The 23,733-nt window shown below is 35.0% G+C and overlaps 1 protein-coding gene across 1 annotated transcript in view; it reads right to left on the minus strand.

Moving 5' to 3' along the window:
• The window catches only part of BMX (BMX non-receptor tyrosine kinase), a 79,540-nt gene that overhangs the window by 23,314 nt on the left and 32,493 nt on the right, over positions 1-23,733 (minus strand). The window contains exons 7-12 of the mRNA XM_051984468.1: positions 19,954-20,072; positions 16,669-16,740; positions 14,901-14,954; positions 9,941-9,995; positions 7,555-7,634; positions 1,305-1,432 (exon numbers count right to left, since the gene is read on the minus strand). Coding sequence (XP_051840428.1) covers positions 1,305-1,432; positions 7,555-7,634; positions 9,941-9,995; positions 14,901-14,954; positions 16,669-16,740; positions 19,954-20,072 — 508 coding nt within the window. The remainder of the gene's footprint in view (positions 1-1,304; positions 1,433-7,554; positions 7,635-9,940; positions 9,996-14,900; positions 14,955-16,668; positions 16,741-19,953; positions 20,073-23,733) is intronic.

A 23,733-nucleotide genomic window follows, 5' to 3' on the forward strand; every position in this document is an offset into this window, starting at 1 on the left:
GATGAGATATACTATAAGTCCTGAAGGAGTTTCTATTCTACTGGGGGAAATACAAGTAAACCACTAAATAAATGAAGGGTGCATGTAATGTTATATAACATCATTTCACATGGAAGAGAACTCTAATAGATAAGAGGAGCAGGAATGGTTTCCTATAGGAGGTGGTACCTGAATTGTGTTTTGAGGAAAACAAGGAATTCCAGGATAGTTAGGAAGAAATGTATTCCACAACATAGGAAATAACTTGTGAAAAGGTAAAAGTCTGAAGAGGGAATGTTTTATGTTGGAAACATCTAAAAGAACAATTTGACTGAAAGAGAAAATATGTGAAGGAAAGTATTGTGAAATGAGACTAGAAAAGTAGATAAGTGGGAGTCATTGGGAGAGGTTTTCAAGGTCAAGCTAAGGATTTTATATTTTATTCTAGAGGCAATAGAGAAACACTGAACATTTTTTAAAACTAGGAATAAGTAAGGAAGGTGGGGGTGTTAAACAACCATCTCAGCATTTTAGGAATGTAACTGACTGATCTGTGAAGAATAAATTAGAGAGGATAAAAACTAGAAGCAAGAAGACCAATTAGGAGCCTAATGCAAAGTCTGAGGAAGAGATATTGTGAGTCTGAATTAAAGTAGAGGTTGTATGAGTAGAAAGAAAATGAAAGACGCAAGCAATGTTCTGGAAATAGAATCAGTAACACGTGGCAACTGAAAGAATATAAATAAAGAGAGAGAGATGGAACAAAAAGGATACCAAGTTTGTGTACCTGAGTTAATGTAAAGATAAGTCCATGATAAAACTCAAGTTTAGATGAGGAATGGGTTCTAGGAAGGAAGAAATTTAGCTATAATACTTCCAAGTAATGCTGAGATTGGATTATAACAGTTATAATCTATATTATTAACTGAAATGTTTTATGAAAAATATTCTACATATAAATCTTGATTTTCATTTCATTTTGATATTTGCTAATGACTCATACATTATGAAAGGAAAGAGAATTTCTGTGGTTTGTCATCTGAATTTAGATTATAGCTGGACCATTACCCAGCCATAACTTCAAACTGTCATGTTATATAAAAGGTGCCAAATGAATATTTATACAATAAGCCTACTTTAACTCAGCTGTGTTCTCTGTTGGGCAATTAGAAAAACCACTGCAAAAATGTACAAAATACAGTCAAATCTCAGTGTATCAAAGGATTATTTTCCTTCTCCTTTGCTTTCCCAAATAGCAATATTTGGAGCAGGACCCAAGAAAACATCCAGTCATCAAGAAAAGAAAAGAAACTTAGTGGAATTACCTGCTGAATTGTGTTGATGATAATAAATAAGCTTAGGGATCGAATCAAAGCAATAATTTTCTGCTAAGTACAATTTGTTTTCAGCATTTGTGTGCACATGATAATGTTTTACAGCTCCTTTTTTATCACTAAAAAAGAAAGCAAAAGGTGTTAGATTTTGTTCACTAATTAAAATTTAATTAGATACGTGATTTAGGAGCTCATTTAGAGGAGTTTAGTTTTTAAATTTCATGCTTTTTATGGCTGTCTATCACCTTAGGCAGAATTACACAATATAATTTTTCTTTACATGCTTTTCAATATGTTTATATCATTTTAAAATCTAGAGTAGAATCATTTAATCATAATGCCAATACCAATTGAATATCTTGGTTACATTTGAGTTGGCTTGAAAGCATTTTTTTCCCTGAATAATAAAGGTTTCGGTGGTTAATAGTTGCTACTACTTATACTGTGTGCTTTAAAGATTATGGTGATAATTTTTTTTTAGTGTCCTTTGCTGGAATGACTAGATGACTTTGGACTCTTCTTTGTAGTGATTTCAGGGCTGCTGATGGACCTGTGGGAAGAAAATTTTTGTCTTTCAGAATTCACTGGTATCAGAGAATCATAGAACCAGAACCAAGAGGGACATTAGAGATTATCTAGCTCAACTACAGTTTCCTACACACATATACATTTTGCAAATGAGGAAACTGAAAAATAAGGATTAGAACTCAGATCCTATGATTCTCAACCAGTTCAGTATTCTTGTGTATGTGTGTGTGTTTTCATTTTTATTTTATTATACCTTTTTTATTTACAAAACATATGCATGGGTAATTTTTCAACAATGACCCTTGCAAAACTTTCTATTCCAACTTTTCCCCTCCTTCCCTCCACCCTTCTCTTGGATGGCAGGTAGTCCAATAAGTGTTAAATATGTTAAAGTATATGTTAAATACAATATATGTATACATATTTATATAGTTATCTTGCTGCACAAGAAAAATTGGATTTAGAAAGTTGAAAATAACCTAAGAAGGAAAACAAAAATGCAAGCAGACAATAATAGAAAGAGTGGAAATGCTATGTTGTGGGTCACACTCATTTCCAATAGTTCTTTCACTGGATGTAGCTTATTCTCTTCATTACTGAACAAATGGAAATGATTTGGATCATCTCATTGTTGAAGAGAGCCATGACCATCAGAATTGATCATCATATAGTGTTGTTGTTGAAGTGTCTAACAATCTCCTGGTTCTGCTCATTTCACTTAGCATCAGTTCATGTAAGTCTCTCCTTTCTGAATCATCCTGCTGGTCATTTCTTTTTTTTTTTTTAATTTAATTTTATTTAATAATAACTTTGTATTGACAGAATCCATGCCAGGATAATTTTTACACAGCATTATCCCTTGCAATCACTTATGTTTCGTTTTTTCCCCTCCCTCCCTCCTCCCTCCCACCCCAAGATGGCAAGCAGTCCTATATATGTTAAATATGTTGCAGTATATCCTAGATACAATACACATTTGCAGAACCGAACAGTTCTCCCGCTGCACAGGGAGAATTGGATTCAGAAGGTAAAAATAACTCAGGAAGAAAATCAAAAATCAAATAGTTCACATTCATTTCCCAGTATTCTGCTGGTCATTTCTTACAGAACAATAATATTCCATAACATTCATATACCACAATTTATTCATCCACTCTCCAATTGATGGACATCCATTTAATTTCCAGTTTCTAGCCACTACAAAAAGGGCTGCCACAAACATTTTTGCACATTCAGGCCCCTTTCCCTTCTTTAAGATCTCTTTGGGATATAAGCCCAGTAGAAACTCTGCTGGATCAAAGGGTACACACAGTTTGATAACTTTTTGAGCATAGTTCCAAATTATTCTCCAGAATGGTTGGATTCATTCACAATTCCACCAACAATGTATTAGTGTCCCAGTTTTCCAGCATCCCCTCCAACATTCATCATTATCTTTTCCTGTCATCTTAGCCAATCTGAGAGGTGTGTAGTGGTATCTCAAGAATTGTCTTAATTTGCATTTCTCTGATTAATAATGATTGGGAGCATCTTTTTATATAACTAGAAAGTTTCAATTTCTTCATCTAAAAATTATCTGTTCATATCCTTTGACCATTTATCAATTAGAGAATGGATTGATTTCTTAAGAATTTGAGTCAATTATCTATATGTTTTGGAAGTGAGGCCTTTATCATTTGACTATAAAAAATGTTTTCCCAGTTTATTGCTTCCCTTGTTTGCATTAGCTTTGTTTATACAAAAACTTTTTAACTTGATATAATCAAAATTTTCTATTTTGGGATCAATAATTATCTCTAGTTCTTTTTTGCTCACAAATTCCTTCCTTCCCCACAGGTATTTATTTATAATATCATTCTTTATGCCTAGATCATGAACCCATTTTGAACTTATCTTGGTGTACTGTGTTAAGTGTGGGCCAATGCCTAGTTTCGGCCACACTAATTTTCAGTTTTCCTAGCAGTTTCTATCAAACAGTGAATTCTTATCTCAAAAGCTGGGATCTTTGGGTTGTCAAACACTAGATTGCTATAGTTATTGACTATTTTGTCCTGTGAACCTAACCTATTCCACTTATCAACTAGGTATTCCAAATGATTTTGGTGACTGCTGCTTTATAATATAGCTTTAGATCTAGTACAGTAAGGCCACCTTCACTTGATTTTTTTTTCATTAGTTCCCTTGAAATTCTTGACCTTTTGTTCTTCCAGATGAATTTTGTTATTTTTTTCTAGATCATTAAATTAGTTTCTTGGGAGTCTGACTACTATAGCACTAAATAGATTAGTTTAAGTAATATTGCCTTTATTATATTTGCTCAATCTATCCAAGAGCACTTAATATTTTTCCAATTGTTTAGATCTGACTTTATTTGTGTAGAAAGTGTTTTGTAGTTTTGCTCTTATAGTTCCTGACTTTCCCTTGGCAGATAGATTCTCAAATATTTTATACTATTGGCAGTTATTTTAAATGGAATTTCTTTTTGTATCTCTTGCTGTTGGATTTTGTTAGTGATGTATAAAAATGCTGATGATTTATATGGATTTATTTTGTATCCTAAAACTTTGCTAAAGTTGTGGATTACTTTGAATAGCTTTTTAGTAGTTTTCTGAGTATACCATTATATCATTTGCAAAGAGTGATAATTTGGTTTCCTCATTACTGACTCTAATTCCTTTACTCTCTTTTTCATTTCTTATTGCCAAAGCTAACATTTCTAATATAATATTGAATAATAATGGTGATGCCACTAGATCCTGAGTAATCCTTATTGTGGCTCCTTACTATTTGAATTGTTTTTTTTTTTTTTTTTTTTTTTTTTTTTTAGTTGCTTGCAGTATTTTTTCCTTGGTCCAATAATTCTGAAATTTAACCACAACATTCCTTGGAGTTTTAATTTTGGGGTCTTTTTCAGTAGGTGATGGATGAATTCTTTCAATATCTATTTTACCTTCTGATTCTGACATCTGGGCAGTTCTCTTTGATGATTTCTTGAAAAATAATGTCTACGCTCTTTTTTTCATCATGGTTTTCAGGGAGCCCAATAATCCTTAGATTATCTCTCCTAGATCTATTTTCCAGATCTGTTGTTTTCCCAAGTAGGTATTTAACATTTTTTTCAATTTTTTCAATTTTTTGGTTTTGCTTGACTGATTCTTGATGTCTCCTCAAGTCATTCATTTCCATTTGTTCAGTTCTTATTTTTAATGAATTATTTTCATTTACTTTTTTTCATTTCTTTTTGTATTTGTCCAATTGAATATTTAAATAGGTTGTTCTGTTCTATGGAATTTTTTTTCCATTTCACCATTTTTTTTAAGGAGTTATTTTCTTTTTCCAATTCACAAATTCTGTTTTTCAGGGAGTTGTTTTCTTTGTCCACTTTATCTTTTAATGAGTTATATGCCTTATCCAGACCCTCTTGCAAAGGTTTCCTTTCCTTTCCCCATTCTTTTTCTAGCTCTCTTTTAAGATCCCTTTTAATTTCTTCTATGAGAGTTTTGTGTGGCGGGGACAAAATCATATACCCCTTTGGGGTTTCATCTAGAGACAATCTGTTTTTAGTTTCCCCAGGGTTTGAAATCTGCACTCTTTCACTATAGAAGCTATCTATAGTTAGAGCCTACTTTGCCTTTTTACTCATTTTAACAACAACAAAAAAGAAAGAAAGAAAGAAAGAAAGAAAGGCTACAGTCTGCTTTTGGGACAATGACGGCTTACCAAGCTTCCTCAACAGGCAACAGGAAGTGGCAGTGAAGCAGCAGTGGAAAAGCCGTGCTGCACTGGGATTGTGCTGAATCACTCTCAGTGTTCAGTGGGTGTGGCCAGGTCCTGTGAGACTCTGGTGCTTTGGGGTACATTTTTTATCCTCTGTGTTTATGTTGGAAGTTTTATAATTTCTCTGCTGATCTGTTGGCTTGCTGCCAGGGCAGAGTACCTGACACTGTGTCCTCTTTGCAAATTTTTCACCTGTGGAGACCATACCCTGCCGCTAGTCTGCTTAGCTTGAGCTGTCCTCCATGCTCCGCCTGTTTGCCTACTTGTGCCTGCACCTGGCCTCCCCCTGTGCCCATGCCCAACCAAAATAGACCTTTTCTGATATCTTCGAGATTATCTTCTGTTGATTATGCGTTGTCCTCCCAATATTCGTGGGTTCTGACAGTCCAGCACTAATTCAGAGGCTGAATTTCTAAATAGTTTGAGGGTAGTAGAGAAGCTCAGAATGACGCATGTGTCCTCTCTGCCACCTTGGCTCTGTCCCTTCAGTTTAATATTCTTTTGAGTGTGCCATGCAACTTCCACCAGGGCCATCTTTAATACATTTAGTATTTGGGGACTGATTGGTTCAGAGTGAATGTAAATAGATTTTTTTTTTTTTTACTGGATAAAAGTTGCCATTTTTTCTTAATTTCTTAATTAGTCTTAATCATTGAATGGGTGTTGCTTCAAATAAAACCTGTTGACTACCTTAGCTTAAAAGAGCCAAGGTCTCCAACTGTATCTAGGGCCGTCTCCAGACTTACTGACCTATGTCTTGCCACTGGACCCAAATGACTCCACAGAGGGAAAATAAGGCTAGTGACTTTGTACACCTTTCTGAGCTCATTTAAAATCAATTCACCTCCATGTCGTAGTATCACCTTTCTGATGCCATAGTCTTCTTTGAGAAAAAGGGAAAACAACAATAATAACAACCTCCAAAGCTATGAAGAAACTGCAAGTGAACAAATTCTTAACTTTAAAAAAATCTTCCTTTCTTTTTGTGCCAAGTATAAATTGTTAAACAGTCAGATATGCAATATACAAATTGATAGACAGACTAAGAGAGTTGGCTTCTACCTGGCATTTGAGGGGATGTATAGAGCTATAATTTCCAGCTCTGCATTTGTAACATCTATGGGTATTCTTAAGGAGGACTTTACATGTTTTTAAAAATTCTCAGAACACAATTAATTTGAATTAATTATAGTTCCAAAAATAAGTGTATGCCATATAAGACATTGTAATTGAGAATAAGAAATGAAGGGGGAGGAGGTAGAACTGAAAAAAACAAAGAAACAAGGATAGGGTTTCATATTTCTAAAGTGGTTGAAAATCAATAATCTAAACTGGAAAGCAATTGTTTGGTCAAACTCTCACCCTGATGTTCTAGTAAGATAATATTCTTCTTGTTGTTGACCAGTCAGTTTTGTCCAACTCTTTGTGATCCTATTTGGGTTTTTTTTTTTTTTTTTTTTTTGCTATTTTCTTCTCTAGCTCAAAGGAAATTGAGGCAAACAACATTGGTTAAACTACATGTCCAGGGCAACACAGGTAGTAGGTGTTTGATATCAGACTTGAATTCAGGAAGACGAGTTTTTATTATCATTTTATTATCATTATCATTATATTATCATATATATGTAAGTATAGACCCTGGGGACTAACTGTACAGGCTTAGAGGAGAATAGAGGAGAAAACATTGATGGGAGAGGGTAAAAGACCTAGAGCATGGCAGCTTGCCTTATTTCCACATCCAAGAGAGCATAAAATCAAAAATCTTGCATGAGAAAGGAAAGCAACTCTTACCCAAATCCTAAATAATTTGTGAAACATCATACCTGTTGCAACAGAAAAAAATTCACTCCAATGATGATGATTAACAAGAGAATTTCATGAAAGAGCTACATATGCAAATAAAACACACACACAAATTGACAATCCTCATACTTACTTTAGGGCCATACTAAATAAGGATACTGTGTATCGTCCTGCTTGGCTTGAATTCCGAACCATAAATGCTCCTTCTTTTCCCTAAAAAAGGGAAGGAAAATGCTCAAGGATAATAAGAGATAAATCTAGGGAAATTGTCACTTTCAAAAAACTATTTTTCAGCTATTGCTTAGAAGATATGAAATGGGATTGACTAAAATGTTCCTGTTAGTGGCTCCAAAAGATATATTTGAAAGTTACATATAGAACATTTTGTACAGATGGCTTTCCAAACTTCCTCTTGTTCTTCAGGGCTCACTTTATATACCTATAGGGTGTGCTCTGGTTTTTCCAGTCTACTTATCTGTTAATCCTATTTATCTTGTACTTTTTTCATCAGTGTGGGGAAATATGTGGATTAGCAACTCATTCATCATTTATGATCTTGCCTGAGTCATTGTGAGGGAACATGTCTCACAATTAAAACAGTCATTCATTCAATCAATCAATAAAATAATCAATAAGCATTAATTAAGAGCCCGGGATAGGCCTGGCATTATGATGGACACTGGACACATAAAGACAGAAACAAAATAGTCCCTAGCCTCAAGGAATTTATTTTCTGTCAATACAAATAAACTATTTAGGTTTATTTTGGTCTGCAAGTTTTGTAAAACCTCCTAAAGGTATGATATGTTTGTTTTATTTTGGTGGAGAAACAAATGAAAATTGATTGAAACAACTAATCAAATTACCCTATCCCACTTAAAGTAGCTAATGAATACTCTAGCATATCACATAGATCAAACAATCAAGACTGATCAATTTTATAAATTTGAAAATATTTGACTAATTTAAAAGTCCTTGAAAATCATTGGATAAAATGGAATAGTGTTATAATAGAATTGTTTTTGAATTGTTTAAGATAACTTGGTGGTTTCTGTATAAAATATCAAGGTAATTCAGAACTCAAGTACTTGAACATTCAGCAGCTGGGTAGTAGAAATTTTCTATCTAAACCCCTGACAATATATGTGATGATGGGAGAGTAAGCACCAAAGCCTGTGCTACACAAAGCAAATTCAAGGTAATATGAGAGAGAAGGGTAATATTAGTAGCTGGGAGATCAGGAGAAGCCTCATGTAGAAGGAAAATGGGCTAGTTTGACCAGACCATAAAATGTGTAAAGGGGAGTAATGTATAATAAGGCTAGAAAATTATTCTGAAACTAAATTGTGATAGGTTTTAAATGTGTAGTAGGAGAGTTTGTACTATATTTTAGAAGTAAAAGAGGGAGCCATGGGACGTTTTGTGCAGATGAGCAACATGGTCAAGGCTGCCCATATGAAAATCACTTGATTTACCATATTCCCATAAGCCTGTGAAGTAATTGCTTTAGTTATTATTGTATTTATTTTACAGATGAGAAAATTAAGACTCAGGGGAATAAAATAGCATGTCTATGGACACAAAAACTAATAGATATCAACTTAGGGTTTGAAAAATCTATTTCAAATAATATTCATAGGGAAATATACTAGTGGGGACTTATGAGCCATAGCTTTAGAAAAACAATCCCCAAACTTTCAGAGCTACCCCTATATTCTAACGGGTTAAGTAGCTACTAAGTCAGGATATCTTGTCTCAAAGCCCATGATATTATTCATTACTCCATTCTACTTCTTTCACCCCACAGAGAATGAAAAACATTTAAAAATAAAAGACCCAACAAAAACCTACCCAACTATTTTGGTTTATGAGTTTTGTAAAACCTCCTAAAGGTATGATATGTTTGTTTTATTTCTAACCATTTAAGCTTCAATATCAGGTATGAGAGTAAGCTGGTAAAGTTGGCCTTGATTTCAAGCAGGCCTGTGTCCTGATGCTGCTTATGACATATACATCTTTTGTGATTTCCCTTTTCCTTATTCTAACCTAGCCTCCTTGTTCTAGCCTCCTTGTTCTGGGACTCAAGGCCCTCAGTGATAAGCATCCAGTATTATTTATCATCCAACTTCATAAACCCAAAATCAAATAAAAAAAGACTTTATTTATTCTATAGATGTTCCTTCATGCCTTACCTTACAAGCATAACTTATTCTGTTACTTCAACCTGAAAAGTACATTTCTGTAATCTCCACTTGTTGAAATTAAAGACTAACTCTCTCCAGGGCAGGGACAACACATTTTCCTATCCATTTTCCTTAAGCGCAACACATTGATTTACACATGAGAGGTGCTCCAAATACGTATACTTAATTAATCAACTTCAATATCCATGAATTAACTACACTTAATCAATTCATCAGTTATCTTACAGATATAATTAACATATACACTCTAATTCTCACAGGAAAAAAAAAGATAGCATGGATATTTTTAAAAAGAGTATGGCTGCTTTACAATACCTTTTGTCTCAGTAATTGTTCAGACTGGGCTCTTGAGATATCACCTGCGAACCAGCTGCAGCAGAAAAGATCATGCATTGATAATAAGCATCACTTTAACTTGACTTATATGTTGCTCAGTTTTCTTATATGTAAAACTTGACAAAGATGGAAAGGGAAGAGATAATTTTCCTAAAGGTCTTCCATCTCTAAAGTTGTATAATTCTGTAATTCTATAAGGCCAATGAGATCTTGCAGAATGAATCTATCTCTCTATCAACCTCTACATACACACATATATAAAATATGTATTATATATATATATATATACACACACACACACATACAAAACGTATTATATGTACACATATACAATATGTTTTATATATATACACATATAAAATATGTATTATATATACATACATACATCTATACATGCACATACATACAGAGAGAAGAAGAGAGAAAGAGATAGAGACAGAAAGAGAGAGAGACAGAGAGAGAGAGAATATAAATTAAGATTGTCTAATATACAAAAGAGTCAGATCCCAAATCATTCTGCTTCATCTTCCTAACAAAACCAAACCAAAACTGATTGAGATACATTTTGTAGTATATTCATTAAAAATGTTTTTTCCCCCTAAGAAATTGGATATCATATCTAACAGATGTTTATAGGATGGGGTGAATAATATATAAATTTCAGTTTCCTCATTGACAAAATGAAAGAATCAGATTTGATGACCTTTGAGGTCTCCTCCAGAGCTAAATTCATGACCTTTAAATCTTCCTGATAACTAATTATCAGATAGGAACCTTTAGGAGAAAGAATAAAAGGAAAGGCCCTAGTAGATAGGAGTCTTGGTGGGGTGGGAGTGAGAAGTTATATATGAAAGGACACTTCATAACTTTTTAGAAACTCAATTTTTACCATTTTTGATATTCTCTTTCAGTAGTCTACTCCCAAAGAAATAAAGACCCTAGGCTATGATCCAGAGGAGACAGGGAAATAGGACAGATTTTGGAGGGGAGGCAATTGGGGTTAAGTGACAAGTCATATAGCTACTAAATGTCTGAGATTGGATTTGAACTCAGGTCCTCCTGACTTCAGAGCTAGTATTACATCCACTGTGCCATATAAATGCCCTGGGGCAGAGTTTTTCAAGATTGGAACCATACAAGGGCCTTATATCATTTAAATCTCCATTATTGTAGAAGGAAAGTTGCTATTGAAGCCACACGAGCAAAATGCCTGCTCCAGTAAAATGTCCCTCATATTGTTGATAAAATCATTTCATGAAGAGTTATAAGGAGCTTTCCACAGCTGTTCTTCTCTGAACACCTCCAATTTTCTACCTGCTATGGAAATCACATTCAATTTCTTTAGAGAAGAGGCCTCCCTTCCTTCAACCCACCTTTCTCTTTCCCATCAACTTAACTAGTAAATGACAAGGCTATGATACAATGGAAAGTAATCAGGCCTAGGGTCATTGAGCCATTAAAAGGATCAATAGAAGATGGACTGACCTCTCTTTTCAGAGGCTCCGGGAAAGACCCCTTGTAAATAAAATTATTTTCCCACTCAGGAACCTGATATCTGAAAAATCTACAGACATTCCTTTGATTAAAGTCTTTGCCTTCTGCATCTCATATTGAGCCTCTTTAATTATTTATACCTTTGTAAGAAAGAAATGTCCCTCAGAGCAGGGTGTTTTGCCTTTATTTTTGCTTGTTTGATATGGAGCCAATGCTAGACTTATAGATGAAGAAAAGGTTCAAAAAGAAGAATCCATGAAAGGATTCCTACACAATTTTGCTTAGAGCTATCCTTGACAATTGACTTAAGAGGAAGACTGCAAACATACACAACATTTGTGCAAAAAATAATTAGATATCTTAATAAAGAAGGTAAGATGAAAAAATTTTTTCCTTGAGTCAAGAAGCCTTTTTTATATTTTTTTTAGAGTTCTGTCTCTTTGGCGATTCTTAGGGATCTGAATAAATTTTGTCTTTTTTTGTCTCTATAGGTAGAATGTGATCCATTACCTTTTGTCTTCTCTATAATATATTAAATTAGGTAGACTTATTAGGTTTTATTCAGCTAATCATAAGATCTTATTGTACAACTGAAAAGGATTTAGCAAAGTGTCTATTAAAATGGTAGACTATTATATTTAAAATCAGGAAGGCCTGAATTCAATCCTACCTCAAAGCACTCACTAGCTATGTGACACTGACTAAATCACTCAACCTCTCTCAGCTTCAGTTTTCTCATGTATATAATGGGAATATTATAGTACTTAACTCAAAAAATTATTTTGCTCAAATGAGATAGTATATAGGAAAAGTGTTTTATAATGCCTTACAAATAATAGGCATACAATTCCAATAGATTTATCATGGAGAGAGTCATCTGTATCCAGAAAGAGAATGTGAATCACTTTTTTTGCTGTTGTTTGCTTGCTTTTTTCTTTCTCATATTTTTCTCTTTTTGATTTAATTTTTGTTGTGCATCATGATAAATGTAGAAATATGTATAGAAGAACTGCACATGAGCATTGGATTATTTGCTGTCTAGGGGAGAGTGGGGGAGAGGGAAAAAATTTGGAACACAAGATTTTGCAAGGGTGAATGTTGAAAACTATCTTTGTATGTGTTTTGAAAATAAAAAGCTATTATTAAAAAATAATAGGCACAAATGCTAGCTGTTTTTATTAGCTAAAGAGCATTGGAAGGTATTGCAAAAAAAAAATCTAGTCCTAATCCTATATTGAAAGTCATTAATCTAGAACTAGAAGAGATTCTCAAGATCAATTCATCACAACATCAAAGCTGTTAAGAGTTATGTAACACCTAGAACAGAGGGACATTAATTCATAGACTATTTCTCAATGTCACCCTGACAAAAAAGGTTATCTCTTTACTGTATAGATACTGTGTTTCCCACAAAAATAAGAGAGGGGGAAGAGAGATAGACAGAGAGAAACAGAGACAGAGACAGAATCACACACAGAGAAAGACAGAGAGAGAGAGACAGAGACACATACAGAGTAAGACAAAGAGAGAGAGAGAGAGAAACAGACAGACAGACACACACACACACACAGAACACACACACACAGAGTACAGAGAGAAAGAGAACAGAGAAAGAGAACGGGGGGAGGGGGAGGGAAGGAGGGAGAGAAGGAAAGAGGGATAGAGGGAAGGACTGAGAGGTGAAGGGAGGGAGGAAGAGAGACAGAGAGACAGAGAGATTGTCTGGATAATCCACTTTAAGAAGACATTAAGGCATGTTTTTCCTTAAAACACTACAAGACATTTCTCATCAAAGTTCTATGATATTCTGGATTTAGTTAGGTCAGTCTATAAATAATGATGAAGCTCTTGGTCTGTGCCAGGCACAGTGCTAAGTACTAGGGATATAAAAAAATGGCAAAAATTGAAGGGAATGAGTCTCTCCACTCAAGGTACTAATATTCTAATGGGGGTAAATGTAAATAACTATGTAAATTTGTCCATACAAGGTGTGAGTATACAAACACAAAGGAAATCTTAGATTTGGAAGGAAAAATAGAAGTAATGCACTAGGGAAAGAGTAAGGAAAAGAGGAGGAGGTTCTCTTTCCCAACCTTTTCTACAACTGCGTTTGATCTAAGTCTTCAAGGACCAGTGAACCCCAGAAGTAAAAGTGAGAAGAGAGAACATTCCAGGCACAGAATTAAGCCAGCCTCCAAATATCAAATCTGGAGACAGAAATTCTAAAGCAGTAATCCAAATTAGTAGTGACTAGCCTTTCTTGATCCAGTCCCACAGTGGTAAAGGTTTTTGTACATATATATCCAGGATACATAAACTAATGATTATGTCATAAAAACGTATGCAAAAATAGAAAGTATAAAAGAATGGGATAAATTTAATGTCAGGGAGAATCAATAGAGAAGCCACTGGAGTTTATTTACAGGAGTAGTAAAATGGTCAGACCTGCCCTTTTAGAAAAACCATTTAGGCAGTTTTTAGGTAAATTGGATTAGAGACTCCAAGTAGGGAGATTGGTTAAGACATTATTTCAGTAATTAACATGAGAGAAGTTCAGAACTAAGATGGTGGTTGAGAGAACAGATCTAAGAGATGTTTTAAAGGCAGTAATGATAAAATTTGGCAACTGACTAGATGTGCTTGGTGAAGGAAAATATGGAATCCCTGATAATGCCAAGGTTAAAAACTTAGGAACTGTAAGCGTTAGTGATATCCCCAATTTCAGTAATATTAGCAAGAAGACTCTCTGGGGAAAGGTAATGAATTCTATTTTGGACGTAATGATTTTGAGAGGATTTCAAGACATTTAATTCAAAATGCCTAATGGAAAGAATAAGCATTTATATAGCATCTACTATGAGCCAAGTAGTTTGTGGTGTGAAATTGGAGTTCAGGACAGAAATTAGAGAAATGAAATGAAAAAAGAAAATGAACACATAGATTGGTGAGTCATAACTCACAAAAAGAAATTAGGAAATAGAAAGAAAACACATTGGTAAATCATGATAAGGATGATAATTAAACTCTTTAGATTTGATGAAGTCACCAGGTCATAAAATCTATAGAGTGAAGAAGAGACTCAGGACTGAGCTTTGACATACAATTCACAATTAGAGAGAGTGATATGGGATGATGAACCAACAATGGAAACCAAGGAGTCAAAACTTTGGGGTTTTGGAGAGAGGAACCAGCTGCGGGACCTTTTCATTTCACTTTATTATTTATATTTCTAGGATATAGCACAGTGTTATCTTAAACATAGAAGTGTTTAATAAATTCTGGCTAACTGACTGACTTCTAAAAGTAGTCTCATGCAACACCCTTGGCATGTTCCCAGGACTAGGGCATCGTTTTTTACCATTCTCCCATTCTTATTATATATAAAGAAGAACAAAGAAATTCAGACCCCTTCCAATAAAATGAAATAAAAAGTCTACCCACTTACTCATAGCTGTTAAGGCTTTCCTCTTCCTCAGATGAACTTGATCTTGCATCTCCCCTGTGGAAGAGGAGAAATATCATACAGAAAAAGTCCAGAGGAAGGACAAATGTCCATTAGCTTAATTTCCCCCCCTTTATTCACCCATACAAGACTCCATTTTCCCTTTTCACCCTGAGGAAGTTGTAAACAATAGTAGGAATAAACTTGTGGTTTTCTATATTGAGATCCATTTGAGTGAATGACCATTAACATAGCTAAGACTTGGCAACAACCCAGCTTTCTTAGGCTTTCTCCAAATAGCAGGACAAAGGAAGCACAATGAAGAACATGTGTGTTTTGAGCAAAATCTCTGGCTATGTGGAGAGCCATTCTTGTAGACAATTTTAAAAAAATCAATTTTGAGACACTTTTTCTCATGCTATAGATATCTGGAAAGAATATCAATATTTGTCACAATTATAGCTTTAGCCCTGGAAGGTCTTAACAAGCCAAAGATTTTTTTTTTAATAATAGCTTTTTAGTTTTCAAAATATATGCAAAGATAGTTTTCAGCATTCACTCCTGCCAAGCCTTGTGTTCCAAATTTTTCTCCCTCCCTTCTCCCTACCTCTCTCCCCTAGACAGCAAGTAATCCAATATAGGCTAAACATGTGCAATTTTTTAAAGCATATTTCCACATTTATCACGCTGCACAAGAAAAATCATATTAAAAAGGAAATAATCAGGGGGGAAAAAAACAAGCAAACAAACAACAATAATAACAAAGGTGAAAATAGTATGTTGTGATCCACATTCAATCCCCATAGTCCTATCTCTGGATACAGATGGCTCTCTCCATCACAAGTCTATTGTAATTGTAATTGTAATTTTAATCTTCTCATTTTACAGATGAAGAAAGGCCCAGAGACCTGGAATGGTTGTCATTTGTCAAGGAATACACAGATCTATATTAAATTTCTGTGGAAGAATTTGACTTTAGCTTTTTCTCACTTCAAGTCTAGTGTTTTAGAGCTATTACTATAAATAGGTTGATAGGAATTATTCATTGTCTTTACTTTGGACAAATTTTCAAATGGAAAGTGTCCATCTTCCAATCACTCAGATTTTCAAGCTCAGAATCATCTTTGTCTCCTCACTCTGTCTCAGCCCCTACCTTATAGCCAATTAATTACCAAGTTTTAGCAATTCAATCTCAACAGCTTCTCTCAATGGGTCTCTTTTTCTCCTCATACATGGTCAACTTTTTGTTCAACTATTGAAATAGTCTCTTAATAGTCTTCATATTTTAAATTTCTCCTTTGGGGGCAGGAACCCCCAAAGACTGTATGCTCTCTGAAGGCAGGAACTGTTTCAATTTTCTCTTTGTATCCCCAGTACCTGTCATGTAGTAGGTGCTTCATAAATACTTAATGACTAATTGATTGATAAGTTTTCTGGGTTTCAGAAGGTATCAAAGTTAAATAGCACTTTAAAGTTTGCAAAGCACTTTACAAATATTTGTCTTCACAGCAACTATCAGGTAAGAACTATTATATTTCCCATTCCTTAAAGATGAAGCTAAGACCTAGGGTTACACAGCTTGTAAATGGCCAAAACTGAATTTAAACCCAGTTCTTCATTCCTGACCCCAAGCCCAGCTCTCTATTCACTATCCTCTCTAATTGCCTTTTGCTAAGATTCAGTCTTTATTATTTGTTGCAGATATCTCTCTAGTCTGCTTTAGATTCTATCAATTTCTCATGAAAAATAGAAGTAAATAAAACTGACTTACCAGGAAATCATTGGCATACCCTGAGTTTTTACATGTCTCTTTAACTGGATCCCAGATACAGCATTTTCGCCTCTGCAAATAAAATGGACATTCTAGAAATACATATTCTATGCAATTCTCATTTGCCTTGTGAGATTTTTTTAATCTAAAATTTCTTATATGTTTAATATTACATAATACCTTAACCCATATATTTTGAACAACGAATCTAATGAGCCATTGTTACCTCTTTTTTTTATAAACCCTGATAAATTACAATTGTGTTCTACTAGAACATTTTCTAAACAGAATTAAACCTTCACTATATTGAAAAAGGAACTCATTTTCTACTAAATGTTCAAATCCAATCCCCCAGATTCCATCTCAGCACCTGTATCTATTTGTGTTTTCATTTCTGTTTCATCTGGTTGGTTTGTTTTTTTTTTAATAGGAGACCTGGATTAATATGCCATCTTGACTGCCAACCCACCATCTCTTAATTTCCCTGTGGATACATAGGTATTCTTTTCCATCATTTTAATGCTTTCAAGTAAATTTTTAATATTCTCCTGCTGTTTGAATGGTACATTAGGAATTTTATTGTGACATATATTCTTGCAATTATAGGCAATGTTGTTAAAAAGCTCGTTTTAAGTCTCTTTAACTACATGGCCAGCAGAATTTTCTCTGTTCCTCTACAATCAAATCTATTTATCTAATTTTCTTGGTTGACAAAATCATTCAGGAGCAGTTTAACACAAAGGCAATTTTACTGGCTTATGAGCCAAACTCCTTTTGGCCATTAGAACAATCATCATTCCTCCCTCCCTTTCCCCCAATTTTTTTTTTTGATGTATTATTCCTTTAACTGAAAAACAAAGTTTACCTGACTCCTTTTCTACACTTGATCTTAGCCAAAAGGCCGAGAAGCGATACCTGACTCCTTTTCAAAGACTGTATCAAAAACACCTGAGGCTTTGGCCTCTTTTCCCTACAGTACTGTGCCAACTTGATGAAATTCATTAACACATCAACGAACTTTTTTGAAAGGTCTATTTTTGCTGGATAGATGTTGTACCTCCGGGTGTTATACCTCTCAATAAACTCTCCCAGTTTTCTGAGAACTTCTAAGAGAGAGGAATGTCCATAGAGTCAGGATTTTGGAAGTCATGTCTCAGGGGCATGCCAGAGGTAACATTACTTCCCAACCTGAAAGTAAGCTGAAAAAGCATAACTTCATTTTAAAACTTCTAGCTGGCACCAGACCTTTCAAAAGTACCATAAGTTACAAACAAATTCAGTGCTATCCACCTTAAAAAGTGGGGTAGTAGATAGAGCAGGGGATACAATGATGGACTTAAGAATCAACATGCTGCGTGTCCTGCCATTGACACATAATTAGTTGTGTAACCCTGTGTAATCTCTCTCAGCCTATTTTCCTCATTAGTAAAATAAAGATATTTAAAACACCTATCACACAATTGTGAGGATTCAATCAGATAACATGTAAAATTCTTTGCAAACCTTAAAGCTCTATTTAATTGCTAGTTATTATTATCATTATTATAAATATTTATATGAAGGACTGATTTACTAAGATTTCCAAAGGGGTAGGTAGTAGTCCAAAGTAATTATGTTTTTATTTAATGACAAAGTCCATATTCCCTTGGTTGACTCAGATCAAAACCTTTCCACTAGTCAATCCTAACTAAAATATCTATAAAGATTAGTCAGAATTATTGAATTCTGATAAATATTTCTATAATCTGTTCCTTAAAACTCATTTACATTCTAATAATTTAAAACCAGAGGATATGGCTTGAGAATAATCTAAGAACTGGAATTTTAGCAGTAGTACCTCCTTTCCTTTGCCCTTAAGTCTTCTGGGGAAGTAATATTTCCATCAACAGGTGTGGAGTCTCGTACTTGAGTGACCTAAGTTTTATTCTGATTCAGCTTCTGAAGAAATGGTCCCATGATATGCATCAATTTGCTTTTGATTAAATTCCTTATACAATACAGTTTGGGCATTGATTCTATGGAGATTTTATTTCATGTACAACAGCAGAAGAAAGGCAGATTGTAGTAGCAGATCACAAGCTAGTTTTAGAGTTAGGAACATAGATTAAAATCTTATACATATAGACAACATGACATTCAGTAATGGGACTAGTTGCTTAAGTTGCTCCTAACAAATCTCTTAGGGTATAACTAGCTGAACAATTAAATTACCTTTCTACTACACAGGGGAGTATGGATATTGTGAGTTCCCCATGCCAATGAAACAAACTCTTTCCCACGATGGTAAGAAAAAACAATAAAGAAGTAGAGTTATAAGGCTGAAAAAAAAGAAGGTAAAATCTGAGAGGTGATCTTTACAAGAAAGAAACTCATGAGGGATCAGGAAGAAGATGAACATCAGCCTTATTGGAAATGCTGACGGTTCTACAAAGTAGGATATAGCAGATACACATGATAAGAGGTTACAGGTATAGAATGATATGGGAATAAGACTTTTGGAGAAATGAGTTCCATATTTAAATAAGGATTATGAAAACACTAGAGTTTAGGAAGGCTACAGCCAAGGGAAATAAGAGAGTGACCATAAAAATAGGACCTGAAGTCATTCTTAACTTTGTGACTATGGGCAAATCACTAAATCACTCAGATCTACAATTCTACAAAGAGCACAATATTGCCTAGGTCAAGGGATTATTATGAGGATAAAATGAAATAATCCCAGTAAATAATTTTGTAAATCTAAAAATGTAGTCAAATGATTCAGATCAAAACAGTTCAAGCGATTCAGATTTATAAAGTTTAACAAAGAGGCAAAAAGAGGTGCTTTTCTTCTCACCTCTTTATTTAACTTATTAAAGGGAATGGGATGGGAGGATGAGTGATCTTGGCTCAGTTGCCTCTGTCTCTGTATAACATTCACTCCCATCCTAGACCCTTATCACAAGGATAAAGAAACCAAGTGGGGGCCTCTGGTCATGCAAGTACTTAAGCAATGAATCAAATTTAGGTCTCCCTAGAAGTGTCCCAGCTCCATGGAAAAATGCCTCAATGCAATCTTTACATCTATGAGATAGAAATAGTAAAATTACTCATCTCACAGAGTTAAGAAATAGGATAAATAAATCATTATACAAATAAAATTATTATTACTTCTATTGATCTTTCATACCCTTTTCTGAATGGTGAACATAATTACCTGTTATTCTAGGAAGTACAGAGCTGGTTTTTAATTTTTTTCTTCTGGTCTTATTTGCCACCAATCAGGGTGTTTTATTTGAAACTTACTGTGTACATGCATCTGTCTCAGAACTGTGAATCCTGAGCTCTGAATCAAATTCTGCTGTCATAGATTTTGGGGATGATCCATGAAGTGGAAGAACAGCAACTGCTCGTGGAATCTTCAGCTTTGGAAGACAGAAGGAAATGAACTTATTACAGGAAATACCTGAGTCAATTGTGTCCAATTCTATGTGACTCCAAATGAGATTTTCTTGGCAGAGATATTGGAGTAGTTTACCATTTCCTTTCCTAATTCATTTTATAGAAGAGAAAACTGAGGCAAATAGGGTTAAATGACTTGTCCAGAATCACATAATTCATTAGTGTCTGAGGTCCAATTTGAATTCAGGAAAATTTGTCTTCCTGACTCTATCCACTGTTAGCACATAATATGCACTTAATAAATGTTTGCTGATGACTTCTGAGGAATCCGTATATCTCACTAGACTGCTATAAAGGTCCCTCTCTCTCTCTCTCTCTCTCTCTCTCTCTCTCTCTTCTCTCTCTCTCTCTCTCTCTCTCTCTCTTTCTTTCTCTCTCTCTCTCTCTCTCTCTCTCTCTCTTTCTCTCTCTCTCTCTCTCTCTCTCTCTCTCTCTCTCTCTCTCTCTCTCTCTCTCTCTCACACACACACACACACACACACACACAATTAAAAGCCTCTTTCTTTGAAGAAACAGGGAAGTAAAAATTTCACTGAAGAGAAGAGAAATATAAATGAAAAGGTCAGAGCCTGGCTTTTTCCCCCTGGTTTTAACAAAATGCCTTTTCTATTCAGAATGCACTTGGAGAGAAAATGTTTTCCAAAAAATTTTTTTCTAAACCACTCCCAGGTGCATTCACATAGTAAATAACAAAAATGGACTCATAGAGTATTCAAATTACCTGGCTGCTGATTTGCATGACTGAAAAATTTCAATATAAGTCCCAAATAATCCCTTAATGGGAACTGGAGACAAAAAATCCTACACTGTGAAACATTCTCCATTTTTGCATTTTGAAAAGAGCAGATTTTTCAAGCTTCATTATCAGAGCATGTATAAAAAAGGTAAGCTTCTTAACAAAAGGTCATTTTCCCCCGCTTCATTTGACTTGGCTCAAAAATTTTTCCTTGACTCACTTATATGGAATGGGTGAATACATGTTAAGATGAAGTTCATGCTATGAAAATGGAAGCACCTGGGCTTTGTTCTCGTGGACCATATCCCATCTTTCTTCCAGCACCATTTGCAGAGTGTATTTAGAGGTCATAGGGAAGTGACCATCATAAATTTGGTTAAGGATAGGAAACATGAAAGAAATAGGGTTCATGAACAAAACTATTTTCTTTGACCAACTGAATGCCCACAAAGCATTCTTGTTAATTCCCACTCAGCATTCACTATTGCCAGTCTTTCCTAATTCCCAGGCCCTCAGAGAAATCTCTGGTCACTGTCTTTTGCAATGCTTTAAGCCAATTTTACCAAGCTTACCTCTGCCTGAGGTCTTCAGAGATCTCTGGCCATCATTTCATAGAATGATGGTTTAAATGCACGACAGAGCGCTGGAGAACAGCCATGTGCAAGCTCAAGATCTTTTATTCATGTGTTCACATCCTGCCTCTAGCTGACCTCCTGCTGACTCCTAATGAACTCCTGGTCAAAAAAATGCTACTTCCTTGTCCTCACTGCTTAAATAGGGTCTATGAGGTAATACGCACAGCCAATCAGAGAAGGAGACACTTCCTGTTAACCATGCAGATCTCAATGCAACCAGGCTTCCCACTCACAAGGTGGTCCCTGTTTATTCACAGAAAACTACTTCCAGGGGTCTCAGGCTGTATTGCCTTTTTATTTCCTGATTGCGCAATGCATGTTTCCTCCTTCTGACCTTACAACCAACAAAATGCTAAAATACCCTATATCTTAATCTCAATTCCCCAAAATAACAAGGCTTCCTTAGAGTATTAGAAACAGTTACTGTGTCAGAGTAACTTTAGTAACATTAAATTTCTTATTAATCCTACTCTGTCACTGTTATTTGTCAGGGTTCTATGTTGCTGTAGCAGAAGATTCTTTGATATGCTTCTCACTTTCTCATTCGGAGAGGCAGTGTGGTACAATGGAATGGTCAGAGGCTGAACTTGGAGATAGGAAGACCAGAATTCCAATCTGCCTCTTGCATTTTAGCTGTATAAACATGGGCAAGGCACAGTAAATCTCTGGAAGCCTCATTTCCCTCAACTGTAGCATTTACCTTAAAGGGTTGTTTTGAGGATCGAATGAGAAAATTAAAGTAAATTGCTTTGTAAATAAATCTTAAACCATTATTAGGGCAGCTAGGTGGTGCAATAGATAAGAGTGCTGGGTCTGGAATCAGGAAGACTCATCTTCATAAAATCAAATTTGGCCTCAGATACTTACCAGTTGTGTGAGCCTGGGCAAGTCATGTTACCCTATTTGCCAGTTTCCCCCTCTGTAAAATGAACTGGCAAAGAAAGTGGCAAACCACTATAGTATCCTGGCCAAGAAAATTCCAAATGGGTCATGAATAGTGCAACACAATTTTTTAAAAAGCATTATGCAAATAATAATCATCATTCTTATACATATTAGCTAGGACTATGAATTTTCAGTCTTTCTGTCTTCACTTTACTCCATCCCCTCTGCCTAATAAATATTTTGATTCCTCCCCCATCCTAAAAACAATGAAACCAAAAACTCCACCCTGTAGCCCATCCCTATAGCTCTACTCTTTTTTTTTCTGACAATTTATTGAAAGAATGTTTTATTCTTCCTGACTCTACTTTCTTACCAACTACTCATTACTCAATACCTTGCAATCTGGCTGCTGTTCCCATCGCTCTCCAAGATCACTATGATTGCCCAATTACCAAATCCACAGGTTCATTTCAGTGCTCACCCTCTTCAGCCTCTCAATAGCATTTGACATTGCTGACTACTTCCTTTTCAGTTGGCTTCTATGTCATTGCACACTCCTGGATATCCTCATATCTCTTTTGTCATTGTCTCATGACAATCTTTGGAATTTCCTTAGTGTCTAGAAGTATTAAGGCAAATATACTGAAGTGGTTTGCCATTTCCTTCTCCAACTCATTTTGCAAATGAGGAAACTGAGACAAATAGGGTTAAGTTACTTATCCAGGGTCACACAGCAAGTAAGTGTCTCTTGGACTCTAGATCTGGCACTTTATCACTTCTGTTACCTAGCTGCCAATATGAAGGCTAAGACTCCTGCAAAAGATACATTCTCTATAGTCATATAGGAAAAAATAGCCTGTGTAAGAGTATGGGTAGCCCTGAATGCAATGAGGTGTGAAAATATCAAGTGAATGTCTCTTGCAAATCTTAGAATTCTACAATATTGAAAATCTCAAGCAGGAAGGGAACTTACAGGTCATGCCTTATAGTCCATCCCCCTCATTTTATAAAGAAAGTGAAGAATTAAAAGTTTAGATGACTTTTTCAAGGTCGTACAGGTAGTATCAAAAGTAGAACTTGAATTCCTCTGCATTGTCCTTTAAGAATTTGGAGGCTAACGACTTGGGACATATATGTTTAGTATTAATTATACTTCATTGTCTATGGTACCTTTTTTTTTTTTTTTTTTTTAGCAAGATGTAGCTTCCTTCCTTATCTTTTTAAATTAGGTCCATTTTTGCTTCTGTTTTGTCTAAGATCAGGATTGTTAGCCCATTTTTTTTTTTACTTCAGTTGAAGCATAATAGATTTTGCTCTAGCCCCTTACTTTTGTTTTGTGTGTGTCTCTCTGTTTTAAGTGTGATTCTT

The sequence above is a fragment of the Antechinus flavipes genome, chromosome 3 (assembly GCF_016432865.1).
Source record: "Antechinus flavipes isolate AdamAnt ecotype Samford, QLD, Australia chromosome 3, AdamAnt_v2, whole genome shotgun sequence".
Classification (NCBI taxonomy): Eukaryota; Metazoa; Chordata; class Mammalia; order Dasyuromorphia; family Dasyuridae; genus Antechinus; species Antechinus flavipes.